This window comes from Eucalyptus grandis, chromosome 4 (assembly GCF_016545825.1).
Source record: "Eucalyptus grandis isolate ANBG69807.140 chromosome 4, ASM1654582v1, whole genome shotgun sequence".
Taxonomy (NCBI): Eukaryota; Viridiplantae; Streptophyta; class Magnoliopsida; order Myrtales; family Myrtaceae; genus Eucalyptus; species Eucalyptus grandis.
The window spans coordinates 36,261,122-36,288,796 of NC_052615.1; the positions used below are offsets into that span (position 1 = coordinate 36,261,122).

General features: G+C 36.7%; 1 protein-coding gene across 1 annotated transcript; it reads left to right on the plus strand.

The window, feature by feature from the left end:
* The first annotated feature begins 4,233 nt into the window (after positions 1-4,233).
* On the plus strand, positions 4,234-27,666 carry LOC104442219 (MADS-box protein SOC1). Its single transcript, XM_010055572.3, has 8 exons — positions 4,234-4,646; positions 5,074-5,277; positions 23,806-23,887; positions 26,013-26,074; positions 26,166-26,265; positions 26,343-26,384; positions 26,608-26,649; positions 27,202-27,666. The coding sequence occupies exons 2-8, from the start codon at positions 5,096-5,098 to the stop codon at positions 27,343-27,345; spliced, it is 654 nt and encodes a 217-aa protein (XP_010053874.1). The 5' UTR covers positions 4,234-4,646; positions 5,074-5,095; the 3' UTR covers positions 27,346-27,666.
* The last annotated feature ends 9 nt before the right edge of the window (positions 27,667-27,675 follow it).

Genomic DNA, 27,675 nt, shown 5'->3' on the forward strand with positions numbered 1-27,675 from the left:
AACTAAGCATTGATTTTTATTTTTTTGAATATTTTGTTTTGCTCTTCTCACATGATTAGCTGTACCTATACTTTTCCTCCCAAATAAGTGAAGATGATATAACGATTTCGTTTTAGTAAAAAGAGCCTTGAAACACCGTACGGGCAATTATATAAGAAAATATTATAATTGTCAATGACTTTTTTTGCTGTGTAAGTACTTGTACTTTCACTTTTTTGGTAAGAAATTTTAATAAATGCCCAAATAATATTAGGTAAGGTAACCTCTAATAACCCATCAAACATATAGCCTAATGGTAGAAGCGTCACATAGTTTTATAATGTAAGAAGTCTAGTCATCTCGTGATTGGACTTACGATCATCAGAGGGCCTTAGGCACTTTGTTACTTTTTGTGCATCAATGTCTTTACTATAGCGGCGAGTTAATTAGCATCCGACCTTCAAATTTCGAATAGACTTTATTAATAGCAATGGCTCTAATCAATTTTTTCTCTACCGACAAGTACGATACATTTTTACGGTAGCATTGCATTAATTGCCCTATCCATCACTTTTACTTACATTAAAACACAACCTAATTTTGAATTTGAATGAACTTGTTTCTAAGAACGTTGCAAAAAAAAAAAAAAAAAAACTAGACCTTTCAAAATAGATTGAAGAGAGAGCCTACAGGTGTGCACTGAAAGGGGGATTTTATGTCATATGCTGCTCGAAGAATGCTTTTTGTCTTGAATGTGCTTTGCCAAAAAAAAAGTCCGCTCCGTTTGAGAAAAAGAAATGCTATTCTTGAGAATCCTCACCTATTTAAACATGGTATGTACTGGCCACACTGCTCTATGGATAGTACAAAAATTTGCTAAAATTCCTAATTTAATAAATAGAGGCAGGTGAGATTTTTAACCTGAGGATCTCTAAATATATGGAGATTGCATTTAATTTCTGCTAATCATATTTATGTCGATGGTTCATGTAATTAGCTCAACAGTTAAAATTACTGTCCTAAGTGATAAAAAAGCTCATTTTAATCATAAAAAAGAAAGTTAAAATACGTCAAGTTGTGTAATTGTTCTAAATATGAGTCATGTCTCGACTGATTAAGAAATACTTCATGGATATCAGTCAGAGAAAGAAACCTTTTGCTTTTGGTAGGATAGTAGCTCAAGTTTTAAATTAGTTTTGATAAGACAGCTAATTCATTTTTCAACAAGAGAAAAATTTATGCTTCGATGATATATTTAGCTAAGCAAATAAACAAAAAAGACATGAGCTAAAATTTATGCATGGATGAAGTCGAGCGGACTTTCATTAAGGAATTCGTGCTTCTAATTTGCAGAAAAACATTTGTCCATGACCATTTAATCAAATTCATCTAGGATTTAACATCACGAATCCTATGCTCATGAAATATCATCATATCATTGTTAAAGAGAACCAAGTACAGTTTCCGATGTCAATGATTTACAGAACGAGAGAAATGTGGATGAAGCGACCACATGGAAATGACATGGCATTCAAAATTGATGTCCGTCGAGTCAACATCTGTCAAAAAATACATGTTGAGTTCCAATTCAAGCACGTCTCAAGCACGTTGATAACGTGAAAATTGAAAATTTGGTTATGAAAATAAGAGTTTCAGTGGACTAATTTCAAGAGCTACTAAATTCAATGGCCTTGGTGTTGGAAATTTTCTATAATATGGGCTTACATTAATTAATTAATTAATTAATTTTCTATTATAAATAATCAAGTTAATGAATATTCTAATATTTGTTGAACCATACAGTAATCTGATTAAATTGGGTATTGACATCTATTGATAACAGGCCTAGATGAGCAGCAAAGTGTAGGCAGTTGTGTTTAACTGAAATTCGTAATGGGAAGGGCCTAGTTGATACGTTGTTGATTATGGTTTACTAGGTCCCCTCTCTAACCTATAAAAAGATAGGTTAACCTATTAGTTGCTTTAATCTCATTGAAAGTTGCTATATCGAAATAGGTCATAAAGAATAAGATTTAGCATTTCAATAGATCCCTAATTATCAGAGTAATCTACTTTTCTTCAAGTGAATCAATGACTCAAACAAGTACGCTTTAATTCCGCTGTATTTATTGATCTCAGTGTTTTACAATCATATATGGATTCGTTTTTCATGATTGATTAGTTATTTATGTGAATAAATTTTCTACACTTGGATGAAATTATCCGAAGAATGAAAAAAGAAGCACTATATGTCACTTCAATAGATAACATGATGTATAGCTTAGCTATCGATAACAAGTTAAAATATTTACTAGTCATCTTGACTAAGCTTATTCTAATAATTCTTGCACATGTGGATCTAGGACTCTAGCTAGTCTGCCAATTCTAACGTCCTAATTCTGAAATGTATATATAATTATAATCATTTATCCATCTTAACGTGACTACACACAACAAGAAAGGTTGACCATAAGAGATGGCATTCTCACGAGATAAATTGTGCAAGCCTCTCTTAGATGCATTCTCCTTCTAAGTCGTCTCGAGTAACCATTAAAATATTTTACAGGTCGCCTGTAAATTTCTAATCACGTAAGCTTCACATGTACAAATTTTAAATAAATTCCGAACATGACATAACCCTACAAGATGTGCACTCGAGCATAATATGGCTTTGATTACCCCTCTTAATTGCTTTGATGAAATTTTTTGTGAATAAATCTAAAAAAGAAATTACTTAAGACGTGACAAAATAGTGGTATAATTTGATTGATATTCTTTCTAAAGAGTCTTCGCCGAAACATCAATAGATGATGACGCATACTTCTAATTGTAGAAATATAACTCCAAACTTCTTGTGATGGTAACCGGTCATGACTAATGTGAACACCAATTTGATTTTTTGTTTATAGATTTGATACTTCTTTTTTCGGCGACAAGCACGATCATTATTCTTTAAAAAAAAAAATAGTCAAATCAAAAGGAGTCATTCTCGTCTATCCCAAACAATTTCATTGGTTGCAAAGTCTACGATTGAACCTTATTAACTAGAGTAATGACACGGTGAGTCGCTTCAACCAACTAACTTTTTTTCCCTAAATGGAATAGTTTCCTGAAATTACAGAAGGTGAAAATTGCATAAAATGTACTGCAAAGTCCAGAAGAGAGGGCAGAAAAAGAAAGTAAGGAATAATGGGTGGATGCATAGTTGGTGGGGAGTGCTCTCTTTGGAATTTTGGAGTAGGTGTGAGTAGGAGCGGTATTTCCTTTTCATTCTTTCTCAATTTCCTATTTTTACTTCCTTGAAGTGGAAAATACGATGAAAAAATAATAATAAAATTTTAAATTACATTCATTGCGATGCCAATGCCATAAATATTTGCCGCTTCATCAAAAACTTTGAACTTATAACGATCTGACAAAAAGTACCATAATCTTTTTCATATCATTAATACCTAAAAAAGTTTTGGGGTGCTGGTAGATAAAATATGTGGGGTATTAATTTTTTTTTTTTTTGGCTTTCGGGTCAAAGGGGTATTGATTTCGCAAGTGGGATATTTTAAAGGTTTTTCCGGCATTAAATCGGGAATATAATGAAAACTTAAAAAGGGGGAGAAGAAGAAGAAGGAGAAAAGGGCAGTTTGGCAGGCCGAGGGGGTAGGCCCCGCCGTGTGTTTTCGACTCCTGATTTGCTCGCCCACGTACGGAAATGTACGGACGATGTGGACATGTCTCAACATTGTCCTGTTTCTTGCCATTTCCATCTCGCCTCATTGGCCACCTTTTCCATCTCTCTCTCTCTCTCTCTTCCACGTTAGAAATTGGAAAAGCAAGCCACCCCCTCCCCCCCTCCTCTCTCACTAGACTCTCTCTCTAGACTCTCTCTCTCTCTCTGGACTTTCTCTCTCTTCATTATCAGGAGAGACTTTTCCTTTTTGTATGATGGATGCTTTTGGAGTTTTGCATCGTGAGTTTTACCAAAACAAGCAAAAAGGCAGGGTGGGGAGCCTCATTTTTAGCCATGCCAACCAAAACATAATTTGATATCTTCTTTTAGTGAGAGAGAGAGAGAAAGAGAAAGGGGGGGAGAGAGAAGAGGGGCAATATGAAAATGGAAAGGTGGGTGCGTGAGACTGTGTGTGCTTCCCCATTTGGTGACTGTCAATGAATTGAGAGAATCCATCAATCGCCCACCCAACAACCCCCCTCCAAAAAGCTTTTTTTTTTTTTCTCCCATAAATTAGCTCCCTCTTTTATCCTTAATTATCCTGGGGCTCCTTCATCGTTTCTTTGGGTAATACTGATCACACAATCCTCAGGACTTTCCCCATACTTTTCCTTCTTCTTCCTCCCTCTCCTTTCTTTCGCTTTCCCATTTCCGGCCTCTTTCCGTGCCCTTCATGTTCGTCCGAAAGCATTCTTGGTTTTTGCCTCTTTGGTGAAATCGAGTTTGGGGTCGATTCTTCTCAGACTTTTATCCGCTTCTGGGTTACCCTTTTGTCTTGTTCTTCTTTCGAGGAGCATTTCAGCTGGAGAAAAGCTTCTTCTTGAATCGAATCGAATCAAAGCCCACACCTCGAGCTCACCTGGGTCTGTTGCTCGCCTCTTGAACCCTTCTTTGTCCCTCGATCTCTGTTGGGAAATCCTTAATTCGCTGCATCAAATATCAGGTAAATAGTTTCCCTCCAAGTCTCTTGGCTAATTTGCTGTTAGCAAGAGCTCACTTTTTTTTTATCTTTGAAGATTTCGGATTTCACCCTGTTCTTTCCGCGAACCAGCGCTTAAATTTGAGCATTTAAGTTCGAATGGCGTTCCGTGCGTCGGTCTTTTTGGTCTCTCTCCCTTCTTTCTTCACTCCACGATCAGTCAGTTTCCCACAGCCGGCTGTGTAGGTTTTTCAGTCAGTCAATTTTGGCCCCTTTCCACAGATGCCCTTTTTTTCGTTACTCACGTTCTTGCTATTCCTCTCTGAGAAGTCACATCCATTCGGGAAATAAGAACAAGAAGCTGTTTTTTGGTTCATGTCCTTATTGGTGCACTCATCATTTTTGGCCTTGCCTAATTGATGCGTTTGTGCGTCGTTTCTTTTTGAATTAGTGAGGGCGATTGTTGAGTAAAGATGGTGAGAGGGAAGACCCTGATGAGGCGCATAGAGAATGCGACGAGCCGGCAAGTGACCTTCTCGAAGAGGCGGAATGGGCTGCTCAAGAAGGCCTTTGAGCTCTCCGTGCTTTGCGACGCCGAGGTCGCGCTGATCATCTTTTCCCCTCGAGGCAAGCTCTATGAGTTCGCAAGTTCCAGGCATGGAAAAACTCTCACCCTTCTTTTTCCTCTTAATAATAGTCTAAATAATTATCGGGTATTCATGTAGTATTTGCTCCTATTGCTTTTGCTTTCTTCGCCTATCATCACCACCTAATTTAAGTATGGTTAGCATTTAGTAGTGCGTGTTCCTCCAATTGCATAATGTGTGTGATGGTTCTCTTTCTGCTTGCTTAGGGTTACCGTACTCTCTCTCTCTCTCTCTCCTCTCGCCACGCCTCCTCCCTCCCTCCCTCCTTCCCTCTCATATTAAGTCTATGATGTCCTTTTGGGAAAGGAAAGACATAAAGATATGTTTATCCAGCTTATCGGGGAAGACAATCCTCAAAACAAGCCTGAGAACGCAGTTTCCTGTGTTTCTTTAGCTCATCTTCTTGGTATGAATTTCACTATCTTGAGTTTTGGTCGTCGTTACCAAACATTATTGTACTGGAAATGTTATTGACCAACTAATTAACCATATGAAGATGTTTCAGAAATGAAAAGAGCGTTCCCAAGCAAACTTACCAACATAGAGTCATTCCTCTTATCAGCACATTGACAAAAGTACATGCTTTTGTGTCCTCTTCGTTGGTAAAATTGAAACAGAAGCGTCTTGTACATTATCTAATTATAGCGGAACAGAGAAATCGTACCAAGTCATGTACTACGATGGGCATTAGTTTATGGGAAAAAATGGGTTGATACAGTTCTCGTGGCCAAGTGCTCTATGTCTTGGGGGATGAGTTGGGAGTACCTACTTGTGTTCTTACGATCTTTGCAGTGGAATAACATGTCAAATTTATTAAAAGGAAACATATATAAGGGTTTCAAATGTATCCAAGTAAAAAAAAAAAAAGACGCAAAATTCAAATCCACTCAAACTGACCCAACTTTAGCAGACTACTAGGGTTACCATAACGAGGGCAATACATGCAAAGTACTTATTGATAAAATCCATTTCCACTCATACTGACCCAACTTTAGCAGACTGCTAGGGTTAGCATCACGAGTGCAATACATGCAAAGCACTCATTGATTCCTGACAACCTAAAGTGAGATTGGACCGTTTGTATCATGGCTTTTCAACTCCTTTTTTCTAGGTGGGTATAATCGAAAAGCCTTGTGTGGCTGTAACTTAAATCAATGGTCTTTGTCAGTACTATAAAGTTCTATATTTTCCTAAAATTCTTTGAGGAGATTAAGATTAGTAGCCACCGCCAAAGCACCAGTGGTTTCATCACTCGACTGATGCCTTTAATGATTTCTCTCTTTTCTTAATTATATACTAATTAATCATTTTTTCTTCCTTATAGTGCCATACTCCTTTGTTGTTTGCACAAAACACCGAAAGAACTTAACAACCATAATACTTTCTCTTTTTTCTCGTTACTCCTTCATTTCTCGCTTCTTCGTTGGTCATATACAATCTCTTGGCCGTAACAGTTACTCCATAGATCATATTGCGTAAAGCGCTGGACTTTGATAGACGTTGAGATGATTTCATATTTCACTTGAGTTTCACTCATGTCCTTTGACCATTCATGGCTGATCTGTTCAAAATAGTCCACTGTGATTAGCGAGACAATGTCAAGCAAATTTTTCTTTGAGTTCACTAGCATATATGGATCTCATCCATGTTCTCTTCTCTCCGCTTTTATTATCTTCATATATTTTCTCTACTTTCCTGATAATGGCGAAAAAAGGCTCATACAATTACCATGTAATTAATAAGTGGAATTGTGGAAAATGATTGATATTACGAAAATAAGAGTGAAGAGTCCAGATATGATTCGGTACAAAGATGCTCCTCATGTTTGTTTGTGTTTATTACAAACATGCGATCATGTCTTATTTGGGGATTTCAGACCACCCTTCCCAGAATCTGTAATGATGCTTATAACAATGTTTGTGTCTATAGAATTATTAGTTTTGGTTAGAACAATAATATTCCTCAGGTAATCAAGTCAGTGACCTAACGTCCGTATTTGCATCATTGACATGATGCTAAGAAAGTTCACTTTCTCTTTGGGAAAGTGTCATGTTGGCTTAGCCATCTTTAACTCTTCTAATTGAGCACCTTTCTTAGTCAAAGAATTAACCTAGACTCAATAAATATTGCTATGGCTCAATATCTCGAGTTTGAGCCAAAACAACTTAATCATATACTTTGATCCATAAGTTTAAACTATTAGATGAATCCGAGGTGGCGTCTAGTGATGAATTAGAACAAGTAGTGCCAACAAAATTGAAGAGTCTCTAACTTTACATGTCAGTGTAATCCTATCGAGTGGTATTTCACAGCTTGAGTGAAGGCGACTCAGGAGTTTGACGCTTTGCTTGGTGAGCTTCAGCCTTTTTAAACCTTAGTTTTTTCCTCTGGGTAAGCATTCTTCTGGTAGGCCAACGACGGCTAGTCGTTTCTGTATTGGGTATGCCAAGTCGTCCTGTGTTCAACTCTCAGATCCTTCATTCCTCTCCGAGCCTAGAAATTGATTTAGTATATACATATTTTATGCGTTTGATGGATGTCGCAGCAAACATGTTCCCATCTTCACTTAGCAGTTTAGGCTTTTAGTGTGGAGTCTTTTAACATGGAATCCACTTAAGCCTTCATTTAATGACAGTTACGTTGTTCTTTCAGTCAACCATTCCAAGTAGGATTCATAGCTATCATCTTCCTTGTCCTATTAGCGTTCCTTAATAGTCTTTAATTCTTTTTTCTATCTTCTTTCTTTAACTCGTTTTCTTTTCTTCTCCCTTGGGAAATATTAAGCTCTTGCACTAACGACAATGTAGCATGTTCGTTAGATATTTGACAGTGTTTGGATGATATTCGCACCAAGAAAGAAGAGCCTGTCAATGTTCAGATACAGAGAAAGAAAAAGTTGAAACTTAATCCCCTCCTTCAACTTATTTCTGAAATTTGGTTGCTTTTGTTTCAAATCTTCTTATGAAGGAACACTGAAATTCATTTGTCAGTGGAGTTGAGAGAAATAGCTTTTAGCTCTTGTTCTCTCCTATTCCGAAAATTTCTCATTGTACTTGTAGTTTCTCTACGCCAATTTAGCCAATGATCATAGTAATTGTCCTCTCAAAATCCTCCTTTTCCCTTCAATCCTTTGCCTAGCATAGTGTAGGTCTTGCATGGACATTAAGTAAACAAGTTGTGATGACTTCCAATAGCTATGGCATAAACTTCTTTTCCAAGGTGTGATTCATATGATTTTGGATAGAGTCGTAACAGTATGTCTTTCTTTAAAAGGTAAGATATTGTTTTAATGGCAGTCCTTAGATGCGGAAAAAGTATATTAAGTGACTCCTACATAGCATGGTATCAATTGATTCTTGATTTTGTATTGTATCATATGATTTAAATCAACTCAAGATTGAAATTTTATGAAATTTATAGATGAATCTATCCATTCATTAATTCACCATTGAATCTATCGATCACTACACTGTTTATTACATTCATTCTTGATTATGTTAAATTTTATTGACGATATAATTCCCTGGGGTTTATAGTGTTTTGCAACAATAAATGTTTTATAAAAAGTAAAAATAACTCCAAACAGAATGTAAGTTTATAAAGTTTCCAATGCCTTTTTCGGCTTATTAGTTTAGAATGCCCTTCCCTTTGTATCTCTCTAGCTAACTACGGAATGTCCTTCCTTTGTTGGTAGGACCAAGTCAACTAACAAATATTAGGAAGTGTACATTCCATGAGAATTTTTATGGAAACAAACTGGTGGAGGAAAATTAAAAAATGTCAGGAAGGAATTGTTAGAAATCGAATGTAGGATATCATTTGACTATGAAACCATATTTAATTGAGCATGTAATCATTTATTCATAGATTATTATATCATTTATTTCATGATTTTCTACATTATGTTTTGCAGCCTATCATATATATATTTGTAGACACAAAAAAAAGTTGGTTTTTGATATCGTTACAAAATAAAATTGCATTGACTTATATTTATCATGTCCATAGAAAATGTAAAAGTCACGTCTCTCCCAATTTTGTTTTTTTTATTCGTATAGTTTTAGCTTGGAGTACAGGAAGACTTAGGTTCATTTTTCTTTCGAATCTTTTATGTAATTATTTATAACATGCTGGACCATTTGATAAATTGAAGTAATAGGAAATTTACTTTTTGCAGTACTTCCATTTTTTTTTTTTTTTTTTTTTTGGTAATAGCTTCATTTCTTTTTGGTAGGGGGAGGGTGCTTAGCTATGTAAGGTAAATACACTATAACGGTATCTCCCAAGCCTTGGACCCAACTGAATTGAAGTCTTCATTTTATCAATTTGATTTGAAAGACACTAAGACTGGTAAACTCGGTTTGGTTTTACCTCGACATTTTTTTAAACCAAATTACGAAGATAATGTTTCAATATATATATATATATATATATATATATATATATATATATTTGTTTTGGGGGTCCATAGAAGGAAGTCACCAACATTTTCCTTTGTTTCTAAACTACAAATAAAATTTTACTTAATATTAAGTTTAAACTACATTATCATTTTTTCTTGTCTAGGTTTGAAATATTTGTTTGACGATACAACAGAAGAACCGATTAATTAGACTTTACCCCATATTTTGGCTATTTTATCCTTTTTCCTGACCTTATTACGGATGATTAGACCAATTGAATGTTTGTATTGTGAATGTTTTCTTTTTAATGGTTTAGAATGAATAATGAGCTTCTTATTTGTGTATGGACTTGGTATACATACATATATGTACATATATATGTGTGTGTATGTAAACCGAACTGAAAACAAAGGGAGTTATTGATTTTACTGTGGTTTTTGTTGATTTCCTTTTTTAAGTTTTGTTTCAATTGTCCCCAAATAAATCATTTTGGTTTTGAGTTATATCATAGCCCAAGAAGAATCTTGAAAACTTCTTGCGTTGTGCTCAAAACTCGAAAACGGTTTTAAGAACTTGACCGTTCTTGTATTTTCTTAATTCAACTGGATTGACAATATCAATTCAGTCTTTCCATATAGGGCTAATAATGATAATGACATTTTGATGTCACCAGAATGAAGTGCATCTTATCCGTATTTAGAAATGATGAAATACATGGTAATGACAAATGTCACATTAGAGCGGAACATACGATTCCAATAACCTTGCAACCACCCAATCGAATCATCTTGTATTCATCGTATTTGTGGGTGTCATCAACTTCAATGTCAGAAAGGCAATTTCTAATGGAAATAGACAGATGACGTCAGTCCATCAGATGTTTTGCAATCCAGAGTCTAAGAACCAGAAGAGATTTGTGAACGCAGAGTTCTGAAGCCTAAGAATACTTTGTTTGTTGCTTGTCCTCATCAAATGTCATTTTTTTTTTCATCTGAATCAACTGAAAATGGCTGATGCGGCAAAGAATTGAGAAAACTGTTGATCGTGTAGGAAACCATACTTCAGATAGCTAAACTTTAGGCCGAGAAACACAGCAATTATCTATCATAGATCTGGTGTGCGCAAGAGTTCGAGTAGATAATCCAAACATGAGATTGTATTTGAAAGGGGAGAATTCTAAATTTTGTTCTAAAGTTTTAATAAATCAATATAGTCCTAAACTAAACCTTGAGGGGGAATGCAATCAAGTCCTCTCGGCCAAGTCTTGCCTGAAACTAATAATGTGGCAATCCAATCATTGCTACCGTCCCATGTGTCAAACCGGCAATCTAATGTGGACATTTTTAGACAAAACAACACCATTTTGTTTATTTTTAAAAAAAAAAAAAAAAATTCTTGTTTTTGCTTTTTCCTTTTCTTTCGTTCTTTTCTGGTTATTGTCAGTCTTCTCGTTTTCCTTCTTTGGTGTTCATTGTCTTTGTTATAGCTCATCATCTTTGGTACTAGTCAAATCTGATCACAAGGTCGGTCTGTGATCTCGGATTCACGGTTGCGGACCTCCAAATCAGCGAAAATGGAGGTCTGCGACCTCAGATCCAAGGTTGTGGACCTCCTTCAGCTGAGACTTGAAAATAGATCTGAGTTTGAGGTGATGATCTCTTTGGAGACTAATAGAGGTGAGTGGTCGTGAGGGTGTGGTGGTGCTGTTCTCCGCCACTGACGAGCTATTCCAATTGAGGAATGCTGTCAGAAAATTCGGGCGATGCTTGACCGGAAGGACTTGATCACATTTTTACTCTTAGGTTTATGACTGCATTGGTTCAATTAAAATGTTTATAACCGAACTTGTATCTTTACAATAAGTTTGAAGTGTTGGATATTGCGGAAGCGTGTGTGTGCAAGTGTGTATGAAATATGGCAAGGGGGTGAAAAATAAATGAAGGCACAAACTGAATTTTATTCGAGAACTTTTGAGGTACAAAGGATAATGAAGGGCTGTTACTTAGTTTCTAGTTTTTGGTTCTCTCATCTCACGTTCTCTCATTTTTCTAGGTGTCGTTCTTCTTTTCTTCTAGTCAAAGTCCAATTTAGACTTTGCTTTTCTTTTTTTCTTTCCTCCAAGCTTCTCGTTCCTTCTCCATTTTTCTCTAATTTTCTATTCTTGCTGCCCACGTACTCTAGATCATTCTTTCTTCATGGTGAAGCAGCCATTGTTGACTTTCATTCATGATTTCCCATGCACAAATTTCCCATGCACGTAGAGCTTGTTCTCCTTCAGCCTTATTCTTCATTTTTCTATTGTTGCGGCTGCCCATCACTTTTGACTTTAGTTTGCTTCTTATTTTTGCTTGACTTTTACTTTCCTTTTGCATGAAGCAAATTGTTGCTGCCGACTTGGACCTTCTCCATTAAGTATACTTAATTCTTAAGCATGAGTAATCTAGTGAGTTCTAGATCTTTCAAAAATGGATCACAATTTCCAACATTAAGACTGAATTTGCAATTCTCCCTATTTGAAACTATAGAATACAAACGTTTGCCTTGCGCATAATCTACACAAACGTCCATTTCTCAACCGTTAAGTCAATCTCTTTGGTTGATTTAAGCTCTTTATTGCCATTGATCCATGACTCGCAATGTGACTTTGGCTAAGCAACCCACTTATAACCAAGTCCTTCACTATGAAAAGAAAGCTTCAAATCTGACTTCATTGGGGGGCGCCAAACTCAAGGACCTGGTGATTTATTAAGACTATAGAGGAAGAGATCTGATCAGGATTTCGATATGCAGCTTTCAAATTTTCCAAAGCAAATGAGACAGACAAAGCAAATAAAAGAAGAGAAAGAAATGCAACTGGTTAGATGTTCTTAGTCAAACTTGTGAGATTAAATTAGAGATTTCCTCATGCAATGTAATTAAGTTCCCTTCTGAAAAGAAGATGTAACTTATGACTAGAAATACCTTGATGAAGCTAACTTTAGGATTACCATAGACATCGAAATCGGTCCCTTAAATATGTCTGCAGTTCCAGTATCTCCTGGTCTGGTACATGTCATGCTCAATCTGAATTCTGATGCGCGCCATAATCCCACTTGAACTGTAAGTCCAAAGCTTTTCCGTGAGAATATAAAAAGACTTGGCCATGGACGAGCTAATTTTGATAGAATAGCACCCATCTTGCATAATTTTGAGACTTTGCCTAACCTGTATTAACATGGTTATGACCAATGTACATGCTGATCTTGTATGTATTTGCCCGATGACATCACATTAGACTCTCATCAGTACAATTATCTAAGATTTTTATCCCATTTTTATGTAGGCTCGCTTAGTGTTTGAGTTGTTTGATACTATGAGTCTAATTAGGGTTTGTCAATTATTGGCTCTTTTTCATCTCTCATTTCTTGCATAATGGAGAGATGCACTTTTCAAAACCAAAAAATGTAGTGACTGAAGTTCAGTTTCACCCCCGAATTTGAGGAATCTATTAACTGCCGATTGAGAGATTGTTTTAACTCCATTCACTTGTCAATTTTTCCAGTAGAACTAGGTTAAGGTAAAGTTGCTGGTGTATGTACAGATTCCCCGTCCTCAATGATGAACCTACGACTTCATAATTCACCAAAGTCTCTGTGAGTGCTAGGAACAAACAAGTATCTAACAGGATCCACCTGTTTCCAAATGATAGGAGTCATGTCCAGTGGAGAGATAACGCAAATCTACTTATTACTAGTTGTCAGCTAAGAAATCTTACTATAAACATCCATACCTCGCTGTATTCGGCTCTTAAAATTAGATCATAGAATAAACGAGTGGGAAGACAAACCCTAGAATCTCAACAGGATGTAGGATGTACATCATCAAAGCCTTCCACTTACCTTCACCGATAACAAGCTGCATACGATGCAGCTTGATACTGGGCTTTATACTCGAGAAATATCTTGAAGATACTTCTTGACTTCTGTTACTTGCTTATGAAGTGCCTACCAACCCATTCCTTATATCAGTTCTCTTAGATCAGCAACCTAACGAGTGGGAAGAAACCCTAGAATCTCAACAGGATATAGGATGTACATCATCAAAGCCTTCTGCTTACCATCACCGCATGCAGCTTGATATCGGGTTTTTATGCCTGAGAAATATCTTGAAGATACTTGTTGACTTCTGTTGCTTGTGAAATGCCTACCAACCCATTCCTTATATCAGTTCTCTTAAATCAGCAACCTAATTGTTCCTTGTTCTTGTCTGTGCATAGCCAAGCTTGTTTGATATCTTACACCCTCTCTTGTTAGCTAGTATGAACTGCAAGGAGTTCCACATAGGAAATAAAGAGAGTTTAAAAAATATATTAAAACTTTCATCTGTAAAACTAAGAACCCCATATTTTGGTATTTGATTAAGCTAATTACCTTCATTTAAGGTAAGGGACTACCCTAAACTAATAAGAGAAGTCATCTTTAACTCTGCACTTTTAGGGATTATTGATTCTTTACTAGTCATGTTAATTGTGACTTGGATTTTTGATAGTCTACCTCATTTGTTAACCCTGCTCAAGGAACTTTGATGTGACCAGAGGGGGGATTTTTAAGTTAAATTACTTTTTTTCTGGAGGCTCACGGTGGAAACGCAGTGCTTGTGATTAGGTGTGAGGGGCATGAACCATTTGCGATTTCAAAAAGTTCCCTAGTAGGGTTTTGTGTGTGTCTTCTTTGTACTCGGGGCTCTATAGAGAGTTTTCTTCTAATTTTGTTTGGACGATTCACTTGACTTCTGTCTACTTTGTTACTTTCCGTTCATTATGCCGTTCTTGCTCAACAGTTTGTAGTGCCCTGACAATGTTTTTCTGGCACAAATTTGGAGCATGTGGGAATCTTCCATGCAGAATTTTGGACGTGCTATAAGAAGTTCAGCTAACATTTTCAGTTTTAAGGACCAAACTAACAAGGATTTCCTCCATGGTGCAATAATATAAGTTGGAGGGTTCTATCTAAGTGTTACAGTTGAAACTTTGATGGGGCGTGGGGTAAGAAAATATTATTAGGCTTCTCCCATCACCTGTTAGTCTCTTGTTAGGTTTCTGCTACTATTCCTTGAATTCTGTCCAGCATACAGCCATTCTCACTGGAAACTTGGAAACATCGGTCTCAAATCTTGCTCATCCATGTCTGTAGTTAAGCTGTCGACTGAGTGACCCCGATTCGAGGTTCCTTGTCCCCTAAGTACACTCATCTCCCTCACCAACATGATTAGTTAGTGAATTTGCAAACTCACAGTATTTGAGCAGCTAAGTATATTTACCAATATGGCTTTTTAACAGAACCTTATGAGGCACAATCCAACAAAAAGTACTATTATGGAGGTCATGTACTGTCTTTTTCTTGCACCGACATGGTGTGTTTAGACTGCATGAGCAATGTAGGATTAGGGTTTTACATAGAACTTAGAAGAATATGTACAATAATTAATGGAAACTATACCAAGCACCTTGCAGATAGCATGCAAAGGACCACTGCGATAGCGCCCTGAAAACCATCCCAATAATGAAGTGAAAATTAAGTACAAGAGAAATGCAATGATTCCATTCAGTAATCTACTATAAAATATAGTTGGCCGTTTCTTAACAGCTTAAACTTGCAGGGAAGTATGTTTCTCTAATATTGCGTTAGAGCATAGGTTAAGGATTCCATTTTCCTGTCTTGTTGTTTCTGCTTGTTTTTCTGTTTTGTCCATAATTTTGTTAATGTGGTTCTGTCCACAATTCGACTTGCACTTGTAAGATCCACTTGCATGTGAGGAGGTTGCTAAGTAATGTACTATGGATACACGATCGATTCATTTCCTAACAACTTAAGCTTTTTTTAAGGAAAAAGTAGTTTGTCTAACAGGTTCCAATTTAAAATATCTTCCTTCTAATACTATCACAAACTTGAGTACGCTGCGACAATCTCCGAAAGCTTAAGCTATTGGATATATTGATGTGAAATATACTTACGCTTTATATATAACTCCAGAAACGTTGGAAGGATGAAAGACTCAAAGCTTGATAACGTTACATTTTTTATTAGTTAATTTAGGATGCCAAAGCTCTAATGGGGGCTTTTTCCAGCATCGTCTTTTGTGTGAGGTGACGAACACAGCAACCAAGCTTACCCTAGGTCTCTCCCGCCAAATCAAACCATGGGCTGCAACAAAGTCATGTTGATCATGGGGTTTCTTCGTTCATATCCACCAGACACCGCATATATATGATCAATTGTCGATTCTGATATCAGTGGAACATGCACAGCAGAAGCCTCATATTTGCACTTGGGGAGAATGCTAAGAGAGAGTTCCAACCCGAACACGAAATTTTATGAACCAATTAAGATATATATTGATTGTTACCACACACCAAATTTCGGACATGGGATTTTACAAACATTCATCAGCCACTCACCTTGACACCTTTTCTCAACTAAAAATACTATTGAAGCCTCTTCTTTGAGAATTTTAGTGAAAACCATTAGGTGGAGGGCTATGTAGAAATTGCAAGAAGAAAGTATTAGAAATTCAAGTATGATTCCAGATAGTGAGTGTGCAGCTTTATTTAAGAGATTCAAATTATCAAAGAGTCAGTCGCATTATGTTGTATGCTAATGTTCGCTTTAATATGCTTCAAATTCCTATTTCAGAAATACTAACACAATACAAGTAGGTTCAAGAAAAATTCATAATTAATACAATTGAGTAGAATTGGAGCAAATTGAGTTGGAGTCTTTGATCGTCAATTTGATTTGAAAGTCATTGAGACAAATAAATTTAGTTTTGTTTTGCTTCGAGATTATGTAAACTGAATTACTGGATAATTTTTCATGGTTTTTTTATTGCCACAAATAATTTCACTAACATGTTCCTCCTTTTATGATTTTCTTTAATGTTTTACACGTGCATCGACATTTTCTTCACCATACTTCCTAAGAAATACAGCTAAATCACATAAGGGTATCAATTTTTGCAAAGCTCAATTAGAGATTTGTAAAAGCAAAATATTGAAGACTAAGAATACTACGTCTATTGTTTATCATCAAACAAAATGCCATCAAAGAATTTATCAGAATCATCAAAACATTATTGATGCAACACCCCATCCAAACCAAGCTAGCTTTGAACAATTTTTTTTAGCAATTATGCCCTTCAAGCATCTCCTAGCTCGCAAAGATTCATCTTCCTAGCCTTTGACATGATGAGAAACTTGACAGAGCTCAAGAGCTCTACTCCAAATGAATAGGGAAGATTGCTTCTAGTTTTTAAGATTTTGTGGGACTATTACTAACTATTTTAAAAGTTTAAGCTATTAGCTGAAGGTGTAATTTGATATTTAAATATTCTAATACGCTTCCACGGTTAGACTAAAGTTTGGCCTAGTGCTAAGTGTAGAGATATATAATGGGGAGGCAAATAACAGATTTGTAAAGATTTGAATTATGTAAGATTTAATGGGATCACTACCAATTATTCTAAAAGATTAAGCTATTAGATGAAAATATGGTTTGATAGTTAATATTTTAATAATTTCATTAAAGAAAGATTCTGTGTACGATTAATTAAATCTTCCACTTAGAATAACCTCACTGGTCACTTCCGCTAGGCTAGGAGTGGAGCCTTACTTGATGTTGGTAGAAAGGCCGGTTTGCATATACTGATGGAGATCAGTTTAGCTAGGATTTTGAATATCCCTACTACAGAAGAGAAAACAGAAAGAATCCACACTGAACACTCATTGAAGCTACCTTTCTTGAGTAGGAAGCTCACTAAGAATGATTAACCATGTGATAAAGCCATGGCAAGTAATTTTTGAATGGGGCTCTATTAGAGCTCGTCTGTTACAGCTACAAAAAATTGCCATGAAATGTCATAACTTCTATTTTGGATATGCATGTTTTGAAACTGCAGCACCTAAAAACTAGGTGAGCCACCTTAAGAAATATTGTAAGCTACTGCAATTCTGGTGGTATTGCAACTATGATCTGATTTGAGCAGAATTTCGAGTAGGTAGTCTAAACAAAAGATTGCTGGTGTTTTGAAGAGATGAAATCTAACGTTTGCCTTGAGCATAATCTACAGAGCGTCTATTTCTCACATATCAAGTCAATATCATATAATTGATTTAAACTCTTTTATGTTCGTGGCTGGAATATGAATTTGGCTAAGGCACATAGTTATAATCAAGGCATCCACTGTGTAAAAGAAAGCCATTGATCTAACTTCATTGAGGAGACAACAAAATTTATGGACCTGGTGACATTCTTAGTCAAAATGACAAGATCTAGTTAGAGATTCCTGATGCAATGTAATTGAGTTTCCTTTTGGACAGCAAATGCACCTTATGACTAGAAATATATTGATGAAGCTACCTATATTAGTACCGAACCTAATCATCCAAAACCTGTCCTTATGTCTTCTGCAGTACCAGTATCTCCTGAATCGGTGCTTGTCACGCTTAATCTGAACCGTAATGCACCATTATCCCATTCGAGCTGTAAATATGGAGCTTTTGCATGAGGATAATATTCTCTGTCGATGAGCTAATTTTGGTGGCCAAAACACCCATATTCCACAATTTGGGCGTTTCCCATACCCATATGCACATGTTCATATAGGATCTACATACTGTAAATATGCATTCGATCACTTCACATTAGACTCTTATCAGCAGAGTCATCTAAGATTTTAACCTTGTGTATGGGTAGGTTATACAGTTATTTTAGAGTTGCTTGATACAAGAAGTCTAATTAGGGTTTGTCAATTATTGTCATCTTCCCTCTTCTCCTTGTCTTGACTCTTATTCCCATCTCCTTCCCTGCTATCCCATTTTGTTTGTCAATCTGATGAGGGTTTTTCTAAGACCAACAGTCCTCAATCAAGAACCAAAGTTCTGGATTTTGGTGTTACTATTTGGTTTAGATTTTACTAGAAAGAGTGTTTATGTGAGGACTATTCAGCAAAGGAGCAACAATGGAACAAGGTAAATGGAATTTTTATTGAATAGTTTATCTAATACAAGTGGTAGAGTGCATGAGCTTTTTCAGCTGGTCTGTACCCCTCAAAACCAAAGAAGTCCTGCTGCTCATTTTAACCAGACATACTAATGTAACAATGGTACAAACATAAGCTATCCGTATCCAAGTTAACCTTAGACTTATTGACCTTATCCAAGCTTTACTTGTTTCCTAAGTAGAGAAAGATCTGTGTGCTTTTAGAGGTTTGCATAGTCTTGAAAATTGAAAAATGGATCACCAATTTTAACACGAAGTAATAGGTTGCATACAAGGAGAGATGCATCTTTTGAAACCAAAGTATATTGTTATTTGGTTTTGCCCCCAAGTTGAAAAATCTAGTAACTGCTCTCACAAAATCCTAAAGAACTTAAGACCTCTCCCAATATACCATCCCCTCCACATATTCAAATCTATCATTAGAAAAATACTTTGTTATCATTAAACTTTCTCTTCCAGAAAGGCCTCAAAAGCATTGAATAAGCTGTAAATCCTTGTTTCTTGAAGATGTGTTGTTTGTCTGAAAAATTGGAAGTGGTGATGGTGAAAATCAATGTCTAGGTTGGTATTTGAGAGATTTTTCTAACTCCATTGAATTGTCATTAGAAATTGTTTAAGATGAAGTTGCTGGTGCAAGTACAGATTGCCTCCTTGGTGATAAATCTGCAGCTTCATATAGCGCATCAAGTGTCTGTGAGTGCTAGAAACAAACAAGTACCTGACAGGATCCACATGTTTCCAAATGACGTGAACTATGCCCACTGTGAGAGATAATGCCCATTTAATTGTTAAAAAATGTCAGCTAAAATAGGTTTCCTCCAGACATCTACACCCTTACTTATTCAGCTCTTAAAATCACATCTTCAAATTAAAGAGTAGGAAGAAAAACCCTTATACCCCGACTGGGTGTAGTATTTACATCATCATATCCTTCCACTTACCCAATAGCGAGCTGCATATGCACTTGATATTCAGTTCTATACTTGAAAAATATGAACAGATGCATCTCGAGATACTTGTAGACTTCTGTTACTTTTTTGTGATGCCTACGAACATATTCTAATGTTAATACTATTTAATCACCAACCCAGTTGTTTCTTCTTTTTGATGATGCTGAGTGCGAAGTGGAAACAAACAGTATATTTCTTTTGCAAACACAAAATCTTACTTGTACACTTGTCTCCAATATACAAGCCCACATTTCTGGGAGCCCTATCTCTCCATTTCTATCAAATGTACTCATTCTGACATTGGTGCTCTCTGTCGCCAAAATACAGTCTCTCAGATGCATTTTTTCCCTTTAGACTTAGGGTACAAAGCATACAAATGGTCCGTCTTAGAAATCTCCTCAACTGACTCAAATGCCCAAGAAATCTGCTGCCAAAGTGCTTTTCCATCTTGCTGAATTGCTCAAGTTTCCTTCATTATTAAGTACTTATTTCTCAGTCAATTTGTCTCTATCTCATGTTATTCTGTTGGCACCTCCAGCTTAAACTAATCGGAGTCATCTTGGACTTTGCTTCCTTTATAACCTTATGCACAAATTCTCCACCTCCATGCAGATGTTCTTTCCTTTGTACTTAGTAATTAAGTAACCCACAAAACTGATCAATCTTGAACAGTCTATGCAAAGATATCTACTGCCCTTATGTTTCAAAGGACCACTCTCTTCTTCCCAGGAAACTAATATTGAATTGTTATGCTGCATATGTTAGCTAGTATGGACTGTAAGGAGCAACGCATATATAGGACATAAAGAGGGTTTTACTGTATCAAGATCTCTTGAAGGTGTTTGACACTTGGACTGCAAAACTTTCATCCATAATACTGAGAACCCTCTACTTTGGTATTTGAGCAGTTTTAATCTAATGACGTAATTTAAGGATAGGGACTATTCAAAATAATAATAGAAATTCTCTTCAACCTGCACTTACAGGATTACAAATTTTTCTCCTAGTTTATGTTAATTGTCACTTTGATTTTTGCAAGTCTACCTTTGATTGTTAACCCTGTCCAATGGACTTTGAGGTGACCAGAATGGGGATATTTTAAGATAAATTCTTTTTCTGGATGTCCATTTGTGATTTTGAAAGTTCCCTAGTAAGGTTTTGTATGTATCTTCTTTGTCTTTGACTGGCTGAAATTGAGGAAAAGTAGTACTTAAGGGTGTGTTTAACTGAGTTTTCTTCTGATTTTGTTTGGATGATTCCTGTAAATTCTGTGTGGTTTCTCACTGTTTGTAGCACCATTCTTGCTCAACAACTTGTTGTGCTTTAAGTGTGTTTTTGTGGCACAAATTTGGAGCATGTTTGAATTCTTTTAATTCGGAATTGTTACATTGCTATTAGAAGTTCAGCTAACATTTTGAGTTTTAAAGACCAAATAAGGAGGATTTCCATTGTGGAATAATATAAGTTCGAGGGGTCCATCTAAGTGTTACAGTTGAAACTTTAATGGGCGTGGTCTAAGCCGTAAGTTTTCCAGAAAAGGTTTAGATGTTCTCTATACACTTTAAACTAAATACACAGTGACAAAGACTTAATGACATGAACGTCTAGTGCACTCATAACTCAATGAGTGAATGGAATGACTATTGTAAGGAGAAATATTAGTAGGCTGCCTATGATCTCCTATCATGACCTATTAGGTTTCTCCTGCAATTCCTTGAATTCTGTCCAGTAGACAGCCACTCTCATCAGATCCTTAGAAACATCGGTCTCGCACCTTGCATATTTATGTCTGTAGTTAAAGTGCTGTCAACCGAGTGAACTCATATTCAAGGTTCCTTGTCTTCCAAGTGTACTTATCTCCATCAATTGATTATCATTAGCTTGAAATTAATTAAAACACTCACAGTACTAGAGCAGCTAAGTATATTTACCAATTAGAAGGATTTTAACCATAACCTAATGAGGCACAATGCAACAAAAGTTCTCTATAGAGGTCATGTGCTGTCACTTTCTTGCACTGGCAATATATGTTTAGACTACATGAGCACTGTAGGACTAGGATTGAAGAAACTAGGTCTGTTGAAGTTTGCCTCTCTTTCCCATAATAAGCTAAGAAGAATCTCATGAATTGAATAAAAGTAAACTTGTCGGCTTGAGAGGTTCTCTGTGTACCATAGGACCTTGCTATAATTACTTAATCTGATGTCCATAAAGAGTAATTGACGATTTTACAAAGTGAATTTGCTTCTTTCTAGGACCTTAATGGATGAAAACGCTTTCTACTTTCCCTTATATACTTTCATCAAAATGACTAGCACTGCTTTGTTTGTTTTGCACCTTAATGATACTGATCTTACAATTGTTGCCACTGTAATCTTATGACAATGATTTGCCTCCAAGCAACAGAAAAGTTAAACCTGAATGCTTAAAGAGTGCAAAAATGGCCTGAACCCCCTCCAATCATCCAAATTTACCAAAATTAATAACCCAAAACTTCGTTCCAAAGTAACAGGTTTTTCGTTTCAATCTCCACAGAATAAGTAATTAATGATGTGATCTGTATAATCTCAAAATGAAAGCTTGATATTATTACAAGTGTTGGCGGCATCGAGACTGTTGGAGAGTTGTTTGTCCTAAAAGGTCAGCTGTAAGAAGCTTAAGTAAAACATAACCGCACTATGGGACACTCTTTGTCATGCACGGACATGAGATGTGCATGCAATCAAAGCGAACCAACAACCCAAGAGTAAATAGCAGAAGCAAAGAAGATGGACCGTGAGGGTTTGAGCTCTTAGAATAAACATCCAACCATGTTGCCTTCTTTCCAATTCTATTAGTATTTGTTTTTTCCAATTCAAGACTGCAATAACTGTCCAGGGTAAATGATCATGATAGGAATTGTCTTAAAATAAGTATCACTACACTGAGCTAAAGTTAAACAAGCCCCATAAGGGTTTCTTGGTTATCGTCGTTGATAACTTCCCCAGTACTGAAGGTTTTTCTTCTTCTTCTTCTTCTTTTTCAAATCCCATGCAAAATTCAGTAACATGAAGGTGACTTTCAAAGCCTTATAAAATCTTGTGCCAAGAAGAGTGGACAACAATGAATATGCAGTTATAAAATCTTTTATGGGTTATTGAGCACCTTTCTGATGCATCCTTCCACCAATCCCTGGCTCGCTTTGCCTTTGGCGCCTTATGCTATCTCATTTGGAAAGTAAGAAATAGCATTATCTTCCGCAATGAAAGATTATACCTCCCGGCTTTAAAGGACCTCCTTCGTAAAGCTGTCAATGATAAGGCTTTATCATTTCCCAAGGTCCCGGACAACCCACGTAATAGAAGGATTCAACTTAGTTGGGGCATCCCCCCTACCATCTTTGATTGATTTTGCTTATTGGCGCCCTGTTGCGGCCTGGTTTCCCTTCTTGGTGCCTCTCCTCTTCTTCCCCTCTTTATTTCTTTTCCTTGTGCGGGCCACTGTGTTGTGCGCTCCTTGCCCTTGGCTGCTGTTTGGCCTTCTTTGCTGCTGTTTTTCTGCATTGTATCTCTCTTGCAGCTCCCCCCCCTTCTTTCCTTTCTCTTGGCCCCGGCCCCTCCCACTCGTTTGGATTTGTTGTCCTTCTGAGTGTGTTTTGGTGCGGATCCCCTCCCTTTGCTGTACTTCTGTATAGCTTTTTGTGCAAAAAGTCTATATACCTATTACCTTTTACCAAAAAAAAAAAACAATGAATATGCAGAGAAGAAGCTTCTAAATGTCACAATAATGGCGAAATTAGTGAAAAATCATGGGGATTGACTGAGATTGATCAATGAGATATGATCCCCACGAGTCAAAGTTACCAACTCAATCTATAAAACGTGAAGGTCAAGCAAAGTCAGTCAATACAAGTGAATAAGAACAACACAAGTCCTCTTCAAGGAGATCTGATTAACTCCACATCCATAGAACATAACAGTTGCTTCATAGTTTCATCAACCACCTGATAGCCTGCTTTCTTGGGTAGTCATAGGCTAATTGAGCCGATTTCATCCACAGTTTTGGACTTCTCTCTTTGCATTATCAACTGAAGAACATAGATTACTGTGCTTTTGTAGGAGAAGAAATTAATTGGGTTTTACTAATGATGGTATTTGACAATCATGCAGCATGAACGAAACCATAGAGCGGTACCACAGGCACACAAAGGACACAAGAACAGGCAACAAATCAGTGGAAGAAAATATGCAGGTTCTTTCCTTTTTCTATGCATATGATCATATTATTAATCCTGTAAGATTTATCCATGTTTCATCTCAACTTTACAATTATTGTGTCTATTAAGGTGGTTAGGTTTTCATATTATCTCACAATGTTCAACAAATTAAGGAGGAAGACCGATAACTTAGTTTGGCTAATCTAGTTCTATATTTAACAGTTGCAGTTGCATGATGATGAAAGAGTTAAAGAACAATTTATGAAAACTTCAGACGAGGGAAAAATAGATAAGTTAGCTTATGCTAAGGCACTTTAATCCCTCTGGTTATATTGAGGAGATGGAGTTTTTGTTGTTTTTCTCCTTTCGCATTTGTAATTATCAAGTGATCCTACTTTGCACATGTTTCATTTCAAGGATTGGCGTTCACAATGTCATTGTCGATGATGATACCAATGATTTTCTGGCTAAAACCATGAATTAGTTTGACAATATCTTCTTTTAATTGAGTTTCTCATGGTGATCAAATCATTTTTCTATAATTTACAGTCCATTTGATATATCTGTGGCTAAATTGTGGCTGAGTTGTGTTGCAACTATGTTGCTTAGTGTTTTAATTGCATGTTTGGTAATACATGTTTTGAAGCTGCATCACGTCAAAACTGGGTGAGACAGCTCCTTAAAAGCTGCCATAGGGTACTGTGGCTTTGGAGGTGCTGCAACTGTAGAGATATTTGCCAAATACCTTTATAAACGACAACATTTGTTTTTGCAGATGAAACTATTGCAGAAAAGCTGTACTAAACAACCTCTAAATTTTATGTCCAGGCCACAATGTAGTCAACTTAATTTGAAACGCGCTGTACTCGTCTCCATCCTGGTTTATTATTGGTGGATGCACTTCAAATCATACACCTAGGCAATTGGGAGGCAAGTATTTCAAAAGAGGAAAAACCCTAGTCATCCCTCTCCTCTTAGTTCTCTCAGCCTGGCCTCGCTGGCACCAGCATAGCCCTGCTGTCAAAGGCTCTTCCTCTGACCAACAACATCAGTGAAACAAAGTTGACCCCCACAAAGATCAGTCTCATGAAACCTTGGCATTGACCACAGAAGTTGTGAATTAAGGCTAGGGTTTCTTGTGTTTAATTTTTAAGTTAATGCCAGGGTCCTCATAAATGACTGATACGTGCTGAATTGAAGGCATAATTGGAAGTAATGAAAAAGAAAAGAGTTACCATTCACCCTTCATAAAAGATTTTCTGATGGCAATATAAGACTGCATGTTAAGTACATGATAATACTTTGCGTATTTCAGAGATTGATCCATAAAGTAAGTATACTAAGTGAAGGGAGAGTGTAAGCAGGAGTATTAAAATGCAAACAAGAGTCAGCTATATCATTTAGAAAATCAATTCTGTAGTTTGGTCTTACTATAGCTAGCATTTCTCTAGGTGTATTTACCGTAGTAATGTTGTATCGTTAGAAAGAGTCTCTTATATAAATACGTATTTTCTGATATAGAGTAACATTTTGTCTGCTTCAACATTTGAAGCAACTGATTGAGCATTTCAATCTGACTTGGGTTAAAACAAAATGTTTCTTGGATATAGTACCTTGCTTTGCTATTCCCATTATACTATCTAGATATTGTGAAAGTCACATGTGCTACACTTTTTTAATATTATCAATCTGCACTTGCAAGCTCTCGATTATGTGATAAACTGTCATGCTCCAATAACGTGACCTTGCAAAGAGATTGCTTGCACAATCTTTAACAAGGTGCAAAACTATCCAGCTCATTCCAACCCTAATTAGGAACTTTTAAACCAAAAGACAGGAGTGTGAACACAAAGAACCTTTGCAGATATTGATGTTCAAATAGCAATGAGAACTACAATCCCTACTGCAGGAATGATTAAGATTCAAGTCTTGGACAAAGTTGATAGTTATGCAGATTTGTCTGGGACATATCTGCATGTCATTCAGTGCCCAAGCCTTCTAAAGGCAAAAAGCAATTAATAATGTGATGCCCCTAGCTTAACCTAGTTCTTGAGTTGATGTATATTGACCGGTTGAATTGTACGTGGATTTCTCCGTAGCCCTCATGAAAACAACCCACCATCGTTTCTTACGTGCAACTGTGTATAACTTGAAACACAGCATTTGAAGGACGAAGCTGCGAACATGATGAAGAAGATCGAGCTCCTGGAAGATTCAAGAAGGTCAAACGATACTTAAAATAGTGTACATCGTACCAGTTTCTACATTTTGTAAGGAGAACTGTTCTCATGATTGTCTACATTACCTCCTCAGGAAGCTCCTTGGTGAAGGTCTAGGATCATGTTCGATAGAGGAACTGCAACAGATAGAACAGCAGCTAGAACGGAGCGTTATCAGCATTCGTGCTAGAAAGGTTTGCCCAAGAACAAAAAGATTCTGTTTAAGCATGTAAACCTCAACTACAATTCAATCATGTTTGTTGTGCTTCAGACTCAGGTCTTCAAGGAGCAGATTGACAAGCTTAAAGAGAAGGTATTATACTGTCATATCATTGGACATTCAATTAGTTGATTTGCCCCTCCTCTCTCTCTTTTTTTTTTTTTGGGTGGTGGGGAATAGAGAATTTAAGTAATGATATGATTTCCTGGGAAAGAATGTAGTGAATTCTTTGACGTCATCGGCAAGCAGCATAAAATTTGCTAATCAGTTGATTTCTCATCTTCCGTTAACTTGTTTGTGCTTAAATGTGGCTCAGGAGAAGATGTTGACAGCTGAGAATGCAATCTTAACTGAGAAGGTAACTCTCCTATTTCCTCCCGTAGGCTATGCCAGGTCTTCTCTTTTTCTTCTTTTTATCTTTTGTTCAATTATTGGCTATAGAAAATCATGGAATTAAACAGCTTTATAGGCTTTTCCATAGTCTGATGAAGGTGACATCTAATTCTCTATTCAAACTATCAATGATCCTTGCTGAGTTTCACATGCATCACCGATATGTCATGCATAAACGGGACTACTGGTGAACATTATAGCAGCATAACTCGATGTGTGACCATGAGATGCAATCTTCAAAAATCCATCGTTTGATAGAGAAAATCAAGTGGGACACCTTGTTGTCGCTTGAGTACCAGCCATCATCATGAAGTTGTGGTTCTTTTCTTATTTTAATCAAAAAGGGGAAGAAAAATACTGTCGTACCTTCATTGGAGAATCTCCTTTCTGCTGATAACTTTTTCGTTTCCATTTTGCTACTAATTGATTAGGGGAAGCAATCTCTCGGATATTGTTTTCCAGTGGTTTTTTTTTTTTTTCATCAACAGACTACTCACTGAATGATCTGTCTTGACAGTGTGGAATCAAGCCCCCACAAAGAGCAAATGAGTGCAGGGATAGTCCACTTCTCAGAGAGAGCAGCCCGAGTTCGGAGGTGGAGACCGGTCTCTTCATCGGACCACCAGAGACCAGATCGAGGCGCCTGCCGTTTCAGAATTAAAAATATAGCCCTAGCCTCTCAAAGTTTCAAAATGTCACAAGGCAGACGGGCTTTCTCTCTTCTCTCCATCCCTCCCTCCCATCATTTTCTCAAAAAATTTCAACTGCCACTGAAGCGCTATCCTAGTGCAAGCAATAAATTAGAGCAATATCAATATGACCATGTATCGATTCTGTTTCATCAACCTGCGATGAAAGGATGACAGAGAATTCGATGTTTAAAGTATTCAGATATCACGAATTTGTCTGCATTTTTGTGCCAAGAAAGACTGAAGAATCGAAATATAAGAACGCATAATGATAAGTGACATTGTTAGGTGCTCTTAGTATT

Bases quoted from the DNA above. Each gene is read 5' to 3' on its own strand.
- LOC104442219 (XM_010055572.3), top strand. From the start codon at position 5,096: ATGGTGAGAGGGAAGACCCTGATGAGGCGCATAGAGAATGCGACGAGC. The intron at 26,075-26,165 runs GTCAAACGATAC...TTACCTCCTCAG, and splicing joins CTCCTGGAAGATTCAAGAAG to GAAGCTCCTTGGTGAAGGTC. The intron at 26,385-26,607 runs GTATTATACTGT...AATGTGGCTCAG, and splicing joins TTGACAAGCTTAAAGAGAAG to GAGAAGATGTTGACAGCTGA.